This window comes from Eimeria maxima, genomic scaffold, assembly GCF_000499605.1.
Source record: "Eimeria maxima Weybridge genomic scaffold, Emw_scaff141, whole genome shotgun sequence".
In the NCBI taxonomy this organism is placed as follows: Eukaryota; Apicomplexa; class Conoidasida; order Eucoccidiorida; family Eimeriidae; genus Eimeria; species Eimeria maxima.
Window position 1 is genome coordinate 37501 of NW_013564377.1, and position 17145 is coordinate 54645.

General features: G+C 44.9%; 4 protein-coding genes across 4 annotated transcripts; 3 read left to right on the forward strand and 1 right to left on the reverse strand.

The window, feature by feature from the left end:
• Positions 1-1541: 1541 nt before the first annotated feature.
• EMWEY_00017080 (hypothetical protein) lies at positions 1542-2580 on the reverse strand (the record flags this gene model as incomplete). The annotated part of the gene is made up of 2 exons (XM_013479855.1): positions 1542-1604; positions 1783-2580. The coding sequence occupies 2 exons, from the start codon at positions 2578-2580 to the stop codon at positions 1542-1544; spliced, it is 861 nt and encodes a 286-aa protein (XP_013335309.1).
• Positions 2581-5489: 2909 nt separating this feature from the next.
• EMWEY_00017090 (Endonuclease/exonuclease/phosphatase domain-containing protein, related) lies at positions 5490-8058 on the forward strand (the record flags this gene model as incomplete). Its single annotated transcript, XM_013479856.1, has 3 exons — positions 5490-6517; positions 6807-7711; positions 7826-8058. The coding sequence occupies 3 exons, from the start codon at positions 5490-5492 to the stop codon at positions 8056-8058; spliced, it is 2166 nt and encodes a 721-aa protein (XP_013335310.1).
• Positions 8059-9603: 1545 nt separating this feature from the next.
• On the forward strand, positions 9604-12432 carry EMWEY_00017100 (endonuclease/exonuclease/phosphatase domain-containing protein, putative; the record flags this gene model as incomplete). The annotated part of the gene is made up of 10 exons (XM_013479857.1): positions 9604-9825; positions 10046-10259; positions 10412-10473; positions 10582-10623; positions 10733-10835; positions 11017-11198; positions 11659-11761; positions 11991-12075; positions 12196-12280; positions 12385-12432. The coding sequence occupies 10 exons, from the start codon at positions 9604-9606 to the stop codon at positions 12430-12432; spliced, it is 1146 nt and encodes a 381-aa protein (XP_013335311.1).
• Positions 12433-14599: 2167 nt separating this feature from the next.
• Positions 14600-16676, forward strand: EMWEY_00017110 (SGS domain-containing protein, putative; the record flags this gene model as incomplete). Its single annotated transcript, XM_013479858.1, has 5 exons — positions 14600-14688; positions 14809-15037; positions 15350-15517; positions 16034-16099; positions 16629-16676. The coding sequence occupies 5 exons, from the start codon at positions 14600-14602 to the stop codon at positions 16674-16676; spliced, it is 600 nt and encodes a 199-aa protein (XP_013335312.1).
• Between the last annotated feature and the right edge of the window lie 469 nt (positions 16677-17145).

A 17145-nucleotide genomic window follows, 5' to 3' on the forward strand; every position in this document is an offset into this window, starting at 1 on the left:
ATTGGGGTGTATGTACACCTCATATGTGGGGTATGTATCTTGTTGTATAGAGAGTTAATTTTGCTGCTGCTTCCTATGTGTAAGCAGCACCTGCAGCGTCGGCAGCAGCAGCTGCTGCTGTATATGATGTTGTTGCTGCTGCAGTTGCTGCTGCTGCTGCAGTTGCTGCTGCTGCCAGCAGCAACTGTAGGGTTTTATGTTAATCAGGATAATTATTTCTCTACATTACCCCGATTACCTTTTCCTCAATTTACTTATGTAGGCAGCAGCAGAGCAGCAAAAGAAGCAGCAGCAGCAGCAGCAGCAAGAAGAGCAGCAGCAACAGCAGCAAAAACAAGAGGTAATTCTTTCCTTTTTTCTTCCTCAATAAGCGGAGAGAATCTCCTAAACCCTAATGGTCAATCTACTCCTGTATCTTTACCATCTGCTGTTGCATCTGCTGCTGCTGCTGCTGCTGCTGATGATGCTGCTGCTGCTGCTGCTGCACTGCAGCAAGTTGAGGAATTAATTACTAATAATAAATTATTTATTTTTATTAAAGGAACACCACAAGAACCACAATGTGGATTTAGTAAAGTTGTTGTACAGGCATTACAAGTAAGCCATAAACCCTAAACCCTAAACCCTAAACCCTAATAAACCCTAATAAACCCTAATAAACCCTTATAAACCCTAATAAACCCTTATAAACCCTAATAAACCCTAATAAACCCTAATAAACCCTAATAAACTCTAATAAGGACCAAGCAGTGGCAACACGTTCCCCTCCCTTCCTCCTATAAATCCTCTCTATAACAGTGTGGGACTATATAATTAGGGTTTAGGGTTTAGGGTTTAGGGTTTGTGTATAGGCATGCGGTGTTGAGGAGATTCCTTATTATGATGTATTAACAAACCCTCATATAAGACAAGCAGCAAAGACATTTAGTGTTTGGCAAACATTTCCTCAGGTGTACGTACACCGCGAGTTTATAGGGGGGGCAGATATAATAGTAAATATGTATAAGACTAAGGAATTGCATGCATTATTACAGCAACACCAACTTATACCGACACAAAACCCTAATAAACCCTAATAAACCCTAATTCCTATTATGTACAGAATTCAACGTTTTTAGTCTTCGGTCCAAGACTCAAAGGTTTAGGGTTTAGGGTTTAGGGTTTAGGGTTTAGGGTTTAGGGTTTGGTGCACGTAGGGCCGCCACGCGCACTCGTGTTTTTATTGGTCTTTCTGTAAACCCCAATTCTCTGAAAAAACAAACAAATACAATTTATTCCTGTTTTTATTCTTTTTAGACAAAAAAAGAAGGGTTTAGGGTTTAGGGTTTAGGGTTTAGGGTTTAGGGCTTGAGGTTCAAAGGGTTTGGGCAAGCATTTAGGTGGAGGATACATTGGATACATAAAGTACGGTTTAGGGTTTAGGGTTTAGAGTACGCGTAGGCAATCGTGTTGACCTTCATCTTTAGTGTTTAGGGTTTAGGGTTTGTAGGGTTTAGGGTTTAGGGTTTAGAGGGTTTAGGGTTTAGGGTTTAAGGGTTTGTTTACTGAGTCCTTGCTGCCTCTGCCGCCTCCGCTGCATCAGCGAGTGCTGTCAGTCGGATGGCCTGCAGCAGCAGCAACAGCAGCAACAGCAACAGCAGCAGGCGCAGCAGCACCAGCAGCAGCGCAGTTCAGGTGTATGTACACCTCAGTATTTCTCCTTTAATTAACTATTAATGAATTAGCAGCAGCAATTAGCAGCAGCAATTAGCAGCAGCAATTAGCAGCAAGCTGCTGCTGTACCTGCGTAGCTGCAGCGAGGGCCTGCTGCTGCAGTTGCTGCAGTTGCTGCAGTTGCTGCTGCTGCTGTTGCGATAGTTGTTGTTGTTGCTGCGGTTGCTGTTGCTGCTGCTGTTGTTGCTGCAGTTGTTGCTGTTGCTGCTGCAGTTGCTGCTGTTGTTGCTGCTGCTGCAGCCGCTGCGCTCGGGTGTACAGACAGTCTGCTGCTGCTCGTATATCTTGCGATGATCTTTGCTGCCATTGCTGCTGCAGCAGCCAATTCTTAAAGTCCTTAAAGGCTACACCTTGCTGCTGCTGCTGCTGCTGCTGCAGTGTTTCTGCTGCTGCTGCTTCCCTGTTTTGCTGCTGCTGCTGCTGCTCTGTTGCAGCAACTGCTGCTGGTCGAGTCTTTGCTGCTGCTCCTGCTAGTCCCGTCGCACCGATCTTTGTCAGTGGGGGAACTGCTGCTGCTGCTGCTGCTGCACCTGCTGCTGCTCCTCCTCCTGTTTTTTCCCCACAGAGCTGCGCATACACCTCAAGTTCAGCAGCAGCAGCAGCAGACAAGGACAAACCAATTAAAAAGGGATCTTGCTGCAGCAACAGACAGAACTTATAGCATTCCTTAAGGGGAATAATTGCTGCATCTGCTGCTGCTGCTGCTGCTGCTTCTGCTGTTTGTCTTAATGCTGCTAATCTGCTGCTCCTGCGGCTGCTGATGGTAGCAGTAGCAGTAGCACTCGTGCTGCTGCTGCTGCTGCTGCTGCTGTTGCTGGCTTCGTTTTGTTCTGCTGCACGAGCCCAAACCCTTAGCTGCTCATTCATTGCCTCCAATTGCCATGCAGCAAGACACGAGCTGCTGCTGCTGCTGCTGCTGCTGCTGCTGCTGCTGCTGCTGTTGCCCCTGCTGCTGTTGCAACTCTTGCTTCTAGTTGGGGTGTACACTGAGGAAGATCGACATGCAGCAACCGGGACGAATTGCTGCAGCTTGCTATCTGCTGCTGCTGCTGTTGCAGCAGCAGCAGCAGCAGCAGCAGGAGTATTTTTTTTATTAATTCCCCCTCCCCCTCCTCCTAATAATAATTGTTCCTTAAGGGAAAGAATTTTATTTGTTTTTTTTTCTTTTTCTTTTTTTGCTGCTGCTGCTGCTAGCAGCTGCAGCCGCTCGCACTCAGAGAAGGAGAGGGGGAACTCCATGCAGCCCCCTAGTACAGCAGCAGCAGCAGCCATAGCAGCACGTTGTTGTCGTTGCAGCAGCAGCTGCTGCTGTTGCTGCTGCTGCTGCTGCTGCTTCCGTGCTGCTGCATCCTTACGAGGTGTACGCTGCAGCAGCAACTGGTGTCTCTCCTCCTTTGTTACAGGCAGCAGATCTAATAGCTGCAGCTCCTTACATACCTCCACTACACGAGGCCTAATAAACAGCAGCAGCAGCAGCAGCAGCAGCAGCAACAACAACAACAGCAGCAGCAGCAGGATAGAGTATATATATTGTGAATCTTAATGTTGTATATACTGCTACAATTATTTCTATATTTGCTGCTGCTGCTGCTGCTGCTGCAGTTTCTCCATTCCTTCTGCTGCAACAACAACAACAACAACAACAACAACAACAACAACAACAACAACAACAACAACAACAACAACACCAACAGCAGCAGCAGCAACAGCAGCAGCAGCAGCAGCAGCAGGAGGAAGTATACGTACCTATATAGAGACTCAGCAGCAATAGGATTATCTTTTAGATTAAGATTAGTTAATAATGTTAATATAATTAATGAATGTATTTGCTGCTGCAGCTGCTGTATCTTATTATTAGCTAAGGAGAGAGTATGCATGCTGCTGCTGCTGCTGTGCAGCAATGGTATATTTAGCAGCAAATTATTATCTGCATATAATTCTTTTAGACAGCAGCAGCAGCAAACAGCAGCAAGAGAAGATATATTATTATTATTTAGCCATAGGTAACGAAGACACCGTAGATTTATTATAGATATTATTTTTATATCTGTACCCCCTAATCCGCATAAATTTATTTCCTCTATATTCCTGCTGCTCCTCTTGCTGCTCCTCTTGCTGCTGCTGCTGCTGCTGCTGCTGCTGCTGATGCTGCTGATCACGCTCGTGCTGCTGATGGTGGGGTTGCTGCTTGTTAGTATTATACCACAGGACTCAGGGGATAATATCTTCTCTGTATGCAAACGATGCACTACTCCTTCTCCTTTTGCTGCTGTTGCTCCTGCTGCTGCTGCTGTTGCTGCTGCTGCTGCTGCTGCAGATGGAGGTGCAACAGATGTAGCACATGCTGGTGGAGGTGCACCAGATGCAGCAGGAAAGCTTCCTGCTGCTGATGATGACGGTGCTGCAGATGTAGCAGGGTTAGTAACAGTAACAGATCCTCCTCCTGCTGCTGCTGCTGCTGCAGGGGGACCAACTGGTGCTGCAGGACTGCTGCTGGACCGAGCAGCAGCAGCAGCATTTGCATGCGTTTCTTCTGTCATGTTGCTGCTAAGATGAAAAAAGAGCAGCAGCAGCAAGATCTTCTTTCCTTAGCAGCAAGCTAATCCTTATAATAGTTACATCTCTTTCTTTCTTTTTATTTTATTTATTTTTATTTATTCTTGTTTTTTATGCAGCAGCAAAAGGAATTGCGATTATCTTTTATTGAGGTGTACGTACACCTCAATTATGCATTTATGTTAAGTAAGCGATTCAAGTGACTCTTGCATCCATGCATGCATGCATGCATGCAACTTTGCTGCAGATTTAGTCAATATATTTAATTTTTTAATTAAATATATAAATTTAATTTAATTTAATTAAAAAAAACCTTAAAATAATTGCTGCCTAACGCCGCTGCTGCTGCAACTCCTTATGCGGCTGCTGCTCGTAACAGCAGGGGGGCTCGATGTCTATGTAAATAATAGCGATTTTGTGTATTTTTTTAATAAAAAGGTTCTAAAAAATTAAATAAAATAAAAATTCAATTAAATTCAATCCTTTTTAGTGTGTATATACACCGCAAAGGTGCATGCAGAAGGCAGCAACTTGCCGTCAGTGCGCGGCCGATATTGAATGAATAATAGAGCTGTACGTACACCTAAAAAAGAAGAAATAAATATTTATTTATTTAATAAAATTAAATAAATAATTTTTATTTATTAATAATTAAAAGATGTTAATGGATAATGAAGATGATGCATGCAGCGACGCCTTCCGGGGCCCGCCAAAGGAGGGTTTAGGGTTTAGGGTTTAGGGTTTAGGGTTTAGGGTTTATGCACGAAACAAAGAGAGAAGGGAGTTAAACATCTTTATTTTTTGTTGTTTTTCTCTCTTCTTGTGTCTTAAACCCTAAACCCTACTAATCCCTTCTCTTAGGGTTTGCGGCTCTCCTCCTTTGTTGTTCTTACGGTGTATGTACACCTCATCTTATGCGCCTGCTTCCCCTTCTTGGCACCTTCCTCGTTAACTTCTTGCTGCTGCAGCTGCTGCAGCAGCTGCTGCTGCTCCCTGTCGCTGGCTTCCTCTGCACCAGCCGCAGATCCCCTGGTGCCACCCCTGCAGCGGCTGTTACCTCTGCCCGTGCTGCTGCTGCTGCTTTTGCTGCTGCTGCTGCTGCATGCGTGCCTGCTGGGCATCCCTGTGCAGCAGCAACACAGCGCCTTCCTGCAGCATTTGCTGCAGCACCAGGCCATCGGAGGAATTCATTTTTCTGTTTATACGCAGCAGCAACACTCATGGACACACAAAACCCCACCTCTTCGCAGCAGCAGCAGCAGCAACAGCAGCAGCAACAGCAGCAGCAGGAGGAGCGTGCGGCAGCTCTGGAGAGAGAAGTGGCGGAGATCCGACGTATAAACGCCCAGAAGTATCAGCAGCACCGCCGGCAGCAGCAGCAGTTACAGCAGCAGCAGCAGCAGCAGCAGCTACTGCAGCAGCCTGCCCTGCTGCAAGACAGTATCCATAGGCAGCAGCAGCAGCAGCAACAGCAGCAGCAGCAAATACAGCGCCACATAGCCGAGCAGGTGGCCAAGTCATCCCCTCTCCGGCCTCCGCCACCATGCAGCCCTAAACAACCGCAGCAGCAGCAGCAGCAGCAGCAGCACAAGCAGCAGCAGCAGCAGCAGCAACGGGAAATTGAGGACCTCATCTACGTCAGCAGCAGCGAGAGCGATGACTCTGCTGTTGAGGCTGTAGTAGCACTGAGCGAATCTGTTCAAGGAAACAGAAGCAGCAGCAGCAGCAGCAGAAGGAGCAGCAGCAAAAGCAGCAGCAGCAAGGAGTACAGAGAGGAATTGCCTATAGATTCACCTAGCAGCAGCAGCAAAGTAAGGAGCAGCAAACGCAAATCAATGGAGAGTCCTGACGATAGCAGCAGGAGCAGCAGCAGCAGGAACAGCAGCAGCAGGAACAGTAGCAGTAGTAGTAGTAGTAGCAGCAGCAGCAGAAGCAGCAAACGCCATCATGCTACCTTTAGTACCACCAGCAGCAGCATCAGCATCACCAGCAGCAGCAGCAGCAGCAGCAGCAGCACAAGCAGCAGCACAAGCAGCAGCAGCAGGAGCAGCATCAGGGAGCAGCACCGTACCTACCATGCGGAGTACGAGAGCAACAATGGGAAAGACGGAGGGGCTGCTGTCGCCAGGAGCAGCAGCAGCAGCAGCAGCCGCAGCAGCAGCAGCAGCAGCAACATGGATACATCAGAAGATGTAGCCATTGAGCCTCCTTTGCCTTTTCGTAAAGATGAGTTCGATCTCTTAACATGGTTAGTTGCTGCTGCTGCTGTTGCTGCTGCTGCTGTTGCTGCTGCTGCTGTTGCTGCTGCTGCTGTTGCTGCTGCTGCTGCTGCTGTTGCTTCCTACTATTGTGTCTCCATTCCTCTGGATGATCTTTTGAAGAAATCTTCCTTTTGTTTTTTCCTCTCCTTACCCGTTGCTGCTGCTACTGCTGCTGCTGCTGCTGCTGCTGCGATTTGCTACTTTTGCATTTGCTGTTGCTGCTGCTGCTGCATTTGCTGCTGCTGCTGCTGCTGCTGTTTGTGTTATTTGCTGCAGGAACCTGGATGGTCTTGATGAGAGGTTCCTGCGGATAAGGACACAAGCTGTTTGTTACCAGGTGCTGCTGCTGCGCCCTGCTGTTGTCTTGCTGCAGGAGGTTGTTGACAGCAGCGCGAGGGTGCTGCAGCAGCAGCTGCAGCAGTACTACAGGTTCTTCTTCCCTAGTCCTCCCCCTAACTCCACAGCAGCAGCAGATAGCAGCAGCAGCAGCAGCAGGAGCGGGATGGCCACATCCACCTCCTCAGGATCATTACACTCATCAGCAGCAGCAACAGCAGCAGCAGCAACAGCAGCAGCAGCAACAGCAGCAAACCCTATAGTACCTGGATGTCCTTATTACTGTGCTGTGCTGCTGTGTAAGCAGCAAATGATTCCTCCTTTGCGGCAGCAGCTGCAGACTTTATGGTTTGCTGGCAGCAGCATGGGGAGACACCTGCTGTATGGTTGCTGCAGCAGCAGCAGCAGACCTGATGAGCCGCTGCTGCTGCTTACCTCACACTTAGAGTCTATGCGTCCTTTTGCTGCTGAGCGACGGCAGCAGCTGCTGCACTGCTTCGATCTTATGGCTGCTGTTACACAGGCAGACCCACAGCAGCAGCAGCAGCAGCAACAGCAGCAGCAGCAGCAGCAGCAGCAGCAGTTTCATGATGCATTTCCATTGGGGAAACCACAGAAAGTAACAACAGCAATTCTTGCTGGTGATCTTAACTTGAGAGATGACGAGTTGCTGCTGCAGCAACAGCAGCAGCAGCAGCAGCAGCAACATGAGCAGTTTGGCGGTTTTAAGCGCAAGTTTAGTGCTTTTAACGGCAGCAACAACAGCAGCAGCAACAGCAGCAGCAACAGCAGCAACAAGGAGACAATAATACCTAATAATACAATAGATGCATGGGAGTATTTAGGTAAAGATTTACGGTGTATGTACACCTGGGATATGTTACGTAATGATAATCATAAAGAAATAAAACGCAAATATAAACCCCGTTGCCGCTTCGATAGAATATATATTACCTCAGACCCACCATTAACCAGCAGCAGCTGCAGCAGCAGCAGCAGCAGCAGCAGCAGCAGCAGCAGGAAGGCTGTATGGAGACCTATAGGGTTAAGACTTATTGGAGAAGAAAAACTTTCTGTTGATTGTTTTCCTTCTGATCATTTTGGTCTTCTATGCCGATTCAAAAGAATCGAACTCCCTGCTGCTGCTGCTGCTGCTGCTGATGCAGCAGCAGCAGCAGCAGCAAATACTTAACTGCAGTAGCAGCAGCAGCAGTAGCAGGTGCTGCAGTACCAGTAGCAGGTGCTGCAGCAGCAGGGAAAAAGAGCCAAGGGAACAGACGATAGGTGTAGCAGCACATCGTCAGTAACGTAGACAGTAGTGCATCAGTCTGCTGCTCTACTTGTAGCTGCTGCTGTTGCTGTTGCAGCGACAGCAGCAGCGGCAGCAGCAGCTGCTGCTGCTGTTTGCTAACATCCGATACCTTTTTCTATGAACTGCATGCACGAGGCAACTCTTTGCCTCTTCGTTTTTAAGTATAACATTTCTTATGCTCTTATACTAAACCCTAAACCCTCAATATACAGAGGGAGAGAGGCAGAAGGTTATTTACCTCTATACAGTAGACGAGGTGTACGTACACCTGAATTAGCGCTACACATACGTGTGTGTATGCCTCTGCCATATAATATGTATTATATAGGCAGGGGGGGTTAATAAGTAAAGTGGGGATAAAAAGAGGAGGTAATACAATGAATAAACAAGAAAAGACAGACTAACTGAAGGAAATAACTTATAAAATTTATTTTTTATCTTTTCTTTTCCCCTATTTGTATCATGTGTACTGCACTTTCCTTAAGTCACACGTAAATCATTGAGTGTATCACGAATACGGATGGCGGGGGATAAAAAAGAGGTTAATTAATCCATTTTTCTGTTTTATCTTGGATAATTAAATAAAAATAGTTAATTTATTTTAATTTAAATAAAATTAAAAGTAAAATAAAGAAAATTATAGGGAGAAGAAGTGATGAATGTTGTGGTTGGAGGAGTCGTAGGTTTCCAATGGACCGATTTCAGGTGTACAGGCAGCTCACGATTCATGAGGAAGGAAGAAGAAGAATTCGCGAGGAAACAGTAAGTATTTTGTTTTTATTTTCGATTCTTTGTATATATTTTTAATTTATTCTCTTATTTATCTTATTGAAGTCGTGAGTTACCCGCGCTTACCGCCCGCATGGCAGGGTGTTGGTTCTTCGCTCTTGTCAACACATATGAATGCGTGCATGTAGATATACGTGTATTTCTTCTTTATACACGCCATTCATCTTCTTCTTCTTCTTTTTCATTCATTTTATTTTTCCTTTTAGGGCAATTATTGCCACGGCACACGTTGAATGGACGTTCATTTCCCTCCCTACCCGCCGCAGCAGCAGACAAGGACAAAAGAGCTGCTGCTGGCTGCTGCAGTCAACAGGGAGTTCAATTCCCTTCTTTCTTAGCAAAACACCATCATTCAAAGACTTGTTTCTCCTTTAAGTATCTTATTAATACAGATAAGATCTTCTTTGCCCTACTTATCCTCTTTATTTATCCTTCTCTTCCTCCTTTGCATACTCAAATACTGAAGAGGTCAACATTGAAGTTGTAGGAGGGCCCATGACTAGTCAGACCCTCTATTCTGCTTCAGGGGGCCCCCGAGGGGGCCCCCAAGGGGCCCCCCATGGAGGCCCCCGTAAGAGGAGTCTGTCTGCATGTGTGTTGCTGCTGCTGATGCTCTTGCTGTTCTTCTTCTCCCCGATGGATGTGACGGCATACAATACAGCATTATCAGCAGCAGGAGGAGGACCATCACTTACTGCTGCTGCTGCTCTTGCTGCTGCTGCTTCTGTGCTGCTGCTGCCTCTTGCTGCTGATGGTAAGAAAGTATTTGGTATAGCAAGGGGAGGCAAATTTGCGCCAGTTGGCGATTTTTGTTTTTCCGTCCCTCCCGGCATGACGGGTGCATTAGTAGCAGAGACGGTAAGCTGCTGCTGCTGCTGCTGCTGCTGCTGCTGCTGTTGCTGTTGCTGGTGGTCCTTCTGCGGCTGCTGTTGCAGTTGCTGAGGATAGGGGGAGGGCAGATACTGCTGTTGGCTAGCTGCTTCAGGTTTGTTGCTGCTGCTGCCTCTTCTGCTGCTGCTTCCGCCTGATATTTACTGCTGCTGCTGCTGCTGCTGCTGCTGTTATTTGTTATATACAGATGCTACAAGAAGAAGGACATGAGCTATTAATACATTCAAAGTCTGCAGCAGAAGAATACAAGAAAGCATCAATTAATGCCGGACTTTCTTTTGATGTACAAGAAGAAGAAGGAGGAGAAGGAGGAGGAGGAGGAGGAGGAGGAGGAGGAGATAAATCATTAATTAATACCTGTAATGCCCTACATAATAATGCTAGGGTTAGAGAAACATTAGGTAAACCATAAACCCTAAACCCTAAACCCTAATCAATAACATTATAGATCCAGGGTTTAGGGTTTTATGGGGTTACGGCTTTATGGGGAAGGCCAAAAAATTTTGGGGTTTAGGGTTTAGGGTTTAGGGTTTGGTGGGAGTGGTTTGCGCAGCTGGTCTTTCAAAGGAAGAACTAAGCAGAGGGGCACCGCCTGCATTCTTCGAGCTCAATTTAGTAAGGGATGCTTACAGCCAGGGTTTAGGGTTTAGGGTTTAGGGTTTAGGGTTTGATTTGTAATTCATCCTAATTAGGGTTTAGGGTTTGTGTTTGTTGCGGTGTTAGGCTGTTGATTCAAGCATGGACGGACAAGAGATGACTGCCTGGGTAATTCTGTTGGATTTCATTCCCTCTCCTACGGATCCTCCTCTTGGGTTTAGGGTTTAGGGTTTAGGGTTTTAGGGTTTAGGGTTTAGGGTTTAGGGTTTGCTTGCAGATAACGCGTTGCGCAGAGGGTCAGACTTTAAATGCCGCTTATTCAGTAACATTTCTAAACCCTGGAGGGTTTTTTACTCGCCAATTCTCTTGCCAGGATCAAGGTAAGAACTTAGGGTTTAGGGTTTAGGGTTTAGGGTTTAGGGTTTAGTGTTTAGGGTTTGTGGGTGTTTGTGGCTGACGGAGGTGAAAACAAACTGCCTTAGAGATGTTTTAGGGTTTGGTATTGCTGCTGCGGAGGTTATATGCTCCTGCATTCTGCTGCTGCTGCTGCTGCTGCTGCAGGCCTGCTGCAGCTATACATGGTGATGTCCTTCTTAGCCATAGCCATCTGTGCGAGCAGCTACCGGGTGTATAAGCAGCAGCAGCGGCAGACATCCCCTCTTGCTGCTGCAGCAACTTGCTGCTGCTGCATCCTAGGAACATCTATAGTGCTACAGACCTTCCACTTGATTGTATACGCTGCGGTGAGGGTTTAGGGTCTAGGGTTTAGGTTTTTTGTGTTTTAGGGTTTAGGTTTAGCGCTAAACCCTAAACCCTAATTTCTTCTTCTTATCCTTCTTATGCGCATATACAGGACGGCATAGGGTTACCTCTCCTTAAGTTTCTTCATCAGCTGCTGCAGCTAGCAGCACGCAGCTGCGGGCTGCTGCTGTTCTTGCTGCTGTCTGCTAAGGGGGTAGATAACAGAGGACAAACAGACCATCGTACTAGTGGAGTTGTATGTTTAATTAAATATGCATAATAAACCCTAAACCCTAAACCCTAAACCCTAACAGGCAGCACCGACAAGATGTATATATACACTGCAACATCTGTGCTAGGATGATGAAGCCTCCTTCTGTCTCTATATATCCTCTTGCAAGGGTTTTTTTGTCTAGGGTTTAGGGTTTAGGGTTTAGGGTTTAGGGTTTGTGTGTTGTGCAGCTATCGATGGTTGCATTAGGCGTTGTTGCTGCTGCCTTGATGAGTTTATTAGGGGGGACCTTCTTCCCTGATGAATTAAACCCTGCTTCTCTTTATACAACTGGTGAGGGTTTTATTAGGGTTTAGGGTTTAGGGTTTAGGGTTTTATCCCTTAACAAAAGATGTAACTTTCTTCTTCTCCTGTAGGGTTTAGGGTTTAGCAGTTTTTCTTCCTCCTTGTTTCTCCCTCAAACCCTAAACCCTCGACCCTCACAGAAACCACTAATTCGTCTCTCGTCTTTCCTGCTGCTTCTGCTGCTTGTTGCTGCTGCTGCTGCTGCTTGCTATTCCAGTCTGGGCTCTGCCCCTCCACATCATCACCGGCGTCGCTTCAGGTCAGCAGCAGCAGCAACAGCAGCAGCAACACCAACAGAAGCAGTATAGGGCTTGGTCCCTAGTGTATCCTTGAGGGTTTGCAACTTCCGTTTTGTGTTAAAGGCACAAATATCGTCTTTAGGGTTTAGGGTTTAGGGTTTAGGGTTTAGGGTTTGTGTTCAGTATTGATTATGGTGTTATCTTTGTTAAATGCGGAGGCGGCAAGTTTACCCGTACAAAGGAATACATTCCTTCGTTTGTGTTTCTGGTGAGTTCGTGTCTGCTGCTGCTGCTACTGCTGCTGCTGCTGCTGCTGCTGCTGCTCTTATTTGCTTTTTTTGTGTGTGTATATGCCTGTCTGTATGTGTTAAGGGGGACGACGTTTGTTTTATCTCCTCTTTTTGTCATTTGTTTTCTTAGCAACTTCCCGTAAGGCTCGGAGGAATACTCTAAACCCTAAACCCTAAACCCTAAACCCTAAAGCCATAGGGTTTAAGGAATATCTGCATGCACTTTATTTGCTGGTGCCTGCTTTTGCATGCATGCACGCATGTTATATTATTTGTATTTTTGTTTGTTGTTTTCTTCCTTTTTTTATATATAGACTAATGCAGGCGTATGTACTCCTCACTGTTGAACTTGTCTGTCTTGGCAGTAAGTATAGCAGCAAAACCAAGCAACACCAGCAGCAGCAACAGCAACAGCAGCAGCAGGAGCAGCAGATTACACGACACAGTGGGGCTGTCCTTTGGATATATCATTATAAAATAATGAATATTATTTGTATACTTAAGGTGTACATACACCCTAAATAAAGTAAATATATATTTGCTTCTGTGCTGCAGCTCTTCAACGAATTGTTTGCCGCGGCAATTTACAAACAAATACAAGAATGGGGGAAGTGAAGTCCCCTCTGCCAGCAGCAGACCTTCCTTACACAGACCTATGAGGTGTATGCGTATACACCTGAGCATTGCGACGACTGCAAGAAAAGTATATCCTTCGTGCTGCTGCTGCAGCAGCAGCAACTGGTGCTGTTGCTGCTGATCCTGCTGCTGCAACACTGCTCCTGTGATGATGTGGCCACCACTACTCCTGATTTCTATAAAGTGTGCAGGGAGTGCTTAAAGATAAAGAGGGACGTTTATAACTATTGCCTCATTTTCTTCTTCCTTTTTCTTTTTTTGTCTTCTTTTCTCCTTCTTTAGTGCCTATTTTTTGTCGTCATCTGTATGTTTCCATTTTCTTCTCCTCTCTTTATTACTTCTTTACCCATTTCTTGTCAGCATCTTTATGGTCGCTGCTATTCCTCTTCTATAATTCCTGTCTTACGTTGGGGATATTTCCTTATTCTAATCAATGCAAATGCATGCAGCAGTCCCTCTATGTGAGACCATCTCTTACTTATAACCAAATGTTCTCCTTTTAAGTGCTGCAATGGCAGCAAAGTGCTGCTGCAGTGCTGCATGCATCAGCGTCCATGCTGAATCCGATTCTTCAGTAGCCTTCAACTAAAGTAAAGAATTGAGCTAAGGAGAGGAGTAGATGCATGCATGCATCCTAACAAATAAACTCCAAATACAACGCCTTTTAAATGCGGCTTCCGTATTGCATGCATCTTTTATATTAATATTATAAATGTAGCATTTCATAATAATATAAATGTAGAGTTACTATCTTGCAGCAAGAACTTGACGAATAATGCCACCATAAACAACACAGTGTGCTACATCTTCTACTATATGTCAGAGCAACACAGCTATACTGGGATATAATGCAACCTAAGGAGAGATGGAATTGCTGCTTATTTTATACTTGTTTAGATCTGTTTGTTGCTCACAACAGCCCTCTGACAGTGTACAAGCCTCTCATTAAGAATTGTTATTAATGGCAATAGAGGGATGCCTCCCTAGAGAGGTTACTGGTTGCCCTCCTTTGGTCAGTGAGAAGAACAACATCAAATCCTTGCTGGATAGTTCTTTGTTTGAGTGTATGTATACTGTGCTGTATTTATCCCCTTTATTTCCCCTATGGAAGCGAGAGATAGTGGTTTTTCTTCTATATACAGATATGCACAGAATTTGCTCCTGCCAGAGAGCAGAGTTGTATAGAAGTATACAAGCCAAGGCAACTTTGTCTAGAGACGAATACGCATGCTCATTTATTTCAATGTATTAACTAATTAATAATAAGTCTCGATTGTTTTCAGTAGGTTTTATTTCTGCATGCAAACAAAACCAGTAAAATGGCGTCAGGGGTCCCCCAGTGAGCCAGCAAGAAGCCCCACGATTTCGACTCGACTGGTGCGCATGTCTGAGCGGCAATATGCGGAGAAGTTGCAAATAAAAAATAAATAAAAAGAAGTATGGGTGTACTTCTTTTATTTTCAATAATTGCAGGTTATACGTTGTGTGCGCATTGCACTGTATGTATGCGCACACTCCTATCGACGCCTTGCATGGCTGCCTCCTCTCTATCTCATCTCTACACGATTGAGTGCTAAGTTTCATTTCTACTATTTAATATAATTAAATCTGTTTTATTTATTGTATTTAAACGAAAGAAGAAACTCAGAAATAATTCTAATATGAGCGACCCGGCAGTCACCACTACGATGCAGCAGCAGGCGGGCGATTCAAATGCCACGGAGGCGCCTGCTTCCCCATTCAATCCTCGGTAAGGCAATTTATTTTAAAAGAAAAACAACTCTGAAACTGTCTACACGTACACGGAAAACGTGAATTCAGAAGTTGATCGTACACTTGGTGAGTTTGCTGGGGTGTACGTACACCGCAGATATGAATGGATGCAGAATGCGGAGAAGCTATTCATAACATTTTTTGTTAAATCTCTCGAAGACTCGGACGTCACCGTCGACATTTCCTCGCAAAGCCTCAAAGTGCAAATAAGAAATCCAAGTATAAACAAGGAAGCAGCAGAGGACCAGCAGCAAATATTCGTATTTCACGTGCCCAAACTCCGCCATGAAATACGACCAGAAGATTCAACTTATGAAATACACAAAGTAAGCGATCGTTTTATTCCCATTACTCCCCCTTCTTGAGTTGAAGAATAGGGAGGCCTACTCACATCGGATTAGAGGATATTACTTCTTTCCTTCTCTCGTGCTTTGTGCGTAGCGTGCCGACATTGAAATTGCGCTTGCTGTGTCAGTTTTGCACGCACACCATAGGCATTCTTCATTTGAATTAAATTTAGCTTTGAGCTAAAAGGCTTTTTCTCCTCATTTAATCGATTGTGGCTTATTCCCTGTTCCCGTGCATACATCTTTCATTTATATTATATATTCAACGACTTCCTTATTTGTTTCCTTCAGGCAAAACTCGAAATCCTCCTGTCTAAGAAGAATACGGGAGAGACATGGGCAGCTTTAGAAGCCGTAAAGCATGAGCAGGGGCAGCAGCAACAGCAACAGCCTGCTGTTAGTGCCTCGCGAGTTTATCCGTCGTCTAAGAAGAAAATTGATTGGAATAAAATGGAAAAGGTATTTTATTTATCCTTTTTGCTTCCATGTCGTTCGTTTGCAAAATACAGAACTAAGGATTAAATGTCTTTATTTACTCTTATTTACTTCATCTGCTGCAGGAAATAACAGCAGAACTCGAATCGGAACAACTAGAGGGGGAACAGGCGCTGCAGAAACTTTTTAGAGATATTTACGGCCGAGGAGACGAAGACACAAGAAGAGCGATGATTAAATCTTTTGTCAGTCGACAACACAAAACAAAGACAGTAACGCTAGTGCATTGGCGAGATCAAACATTCAGCAGCAAACCCCCATACTAGCCAGATAAAGTGATGAAGCCTGTTTTTTTACCATGCATTTGTTCATCGGCCCTTCCTTACATTTATTTCTTCTTGTTTTCCATTTCTTTCTTTTCTTTGGCCGTCTTTCTAATGACAACGACCAGCCTATTGTCCTTCTTGCCCTCTATCATTTATTTGCCCCTTCGTTTACTGACTGGCATGAGTTGATCTATTCTCTTTTGCCTTTGTTCAGCAAACATCAGGAGGAACTGTCTTATCAACGAATTGGGCAGACGTCAAGGACAAAGACTACGAAAAGGTATATTCTGTTGTGTATACTGCAAAGATTGCGTTTGTTGTATTTGCCTCTGCATTATTGGCTGCTTGTGCATATTGTAAAAAGGCATATCCTTGTGTTATATGCATGTTTGCATTGTCCACTATGCGTCGTCTGCACTATGGTAAGGCATATATGCGTTTATTAGTGTTTATTATTGACGCATACATTTATTTGTGTATGGATTTATGGCGTAAGCATCCTCCTCTTCCTTCTATTCTCTGCAAGAGAGAAGGGAGAGAAGACTGGAGTTCGTTCCTTTCTGCGTTCGTTTACCCTTATCATGCGGCTGGTGGTGTCGTGGGACTTCTAATGCATCAATTGTATATCAAAGGTTTTGTCAAACCGTTTTGATTTGCTCCTACCATTACTCTCCACACGCCTGTTTCTTTCTTGCATGCCTGATTGTTATATTTTTTCACTTGTTCTTATCGAAGTTCCTGTTTCCTTCGTCCATCAAGAGCCGCCGACGCGCGTTGCCGACGTGCTTTGACTTTTGTGTCCGTTGCAGAACTTAGAGGCCCCTGAAGGCCAAGAAGTTCGTTCATGGAAGTCATGATGATATAATAATATCAGCCAGCAACAGTTTATATTTTATCTATATACAATCAAGCTGATATTGGATGGTTTTTCTTTCTTTCGATTGCTTTGTCTATTATCCGTTTTCTCCTCCTTACTTTTGCTTCCCTCTTCACTTCTTGCTTTGACATTTTTGGTGGCCTTTGGTCATTTTTTACATTTCCGAATTTCTTTTTAGGTTGTTTTTGCGTTTTTCATTTCTAATTCTTCTGTACGATTTTGTTTCGTATTGCTTGCCGCATATCTCTCATCCATTCTTCTCTTTGGTAACAATAAATAGTGGCAAGCCAACAACGTAAAACGTTTCTTCTCTTGCAGACAGGGACAGAATTTGAGGGGAAACTCCCATTACTTCTTTGCAATTAATCTAACGTTTTGATCCTTTCTTTCCTTAGAAGCATTTGCTTACTTGCTTCTGCAAGTAGTATAAATATATATATATATATATA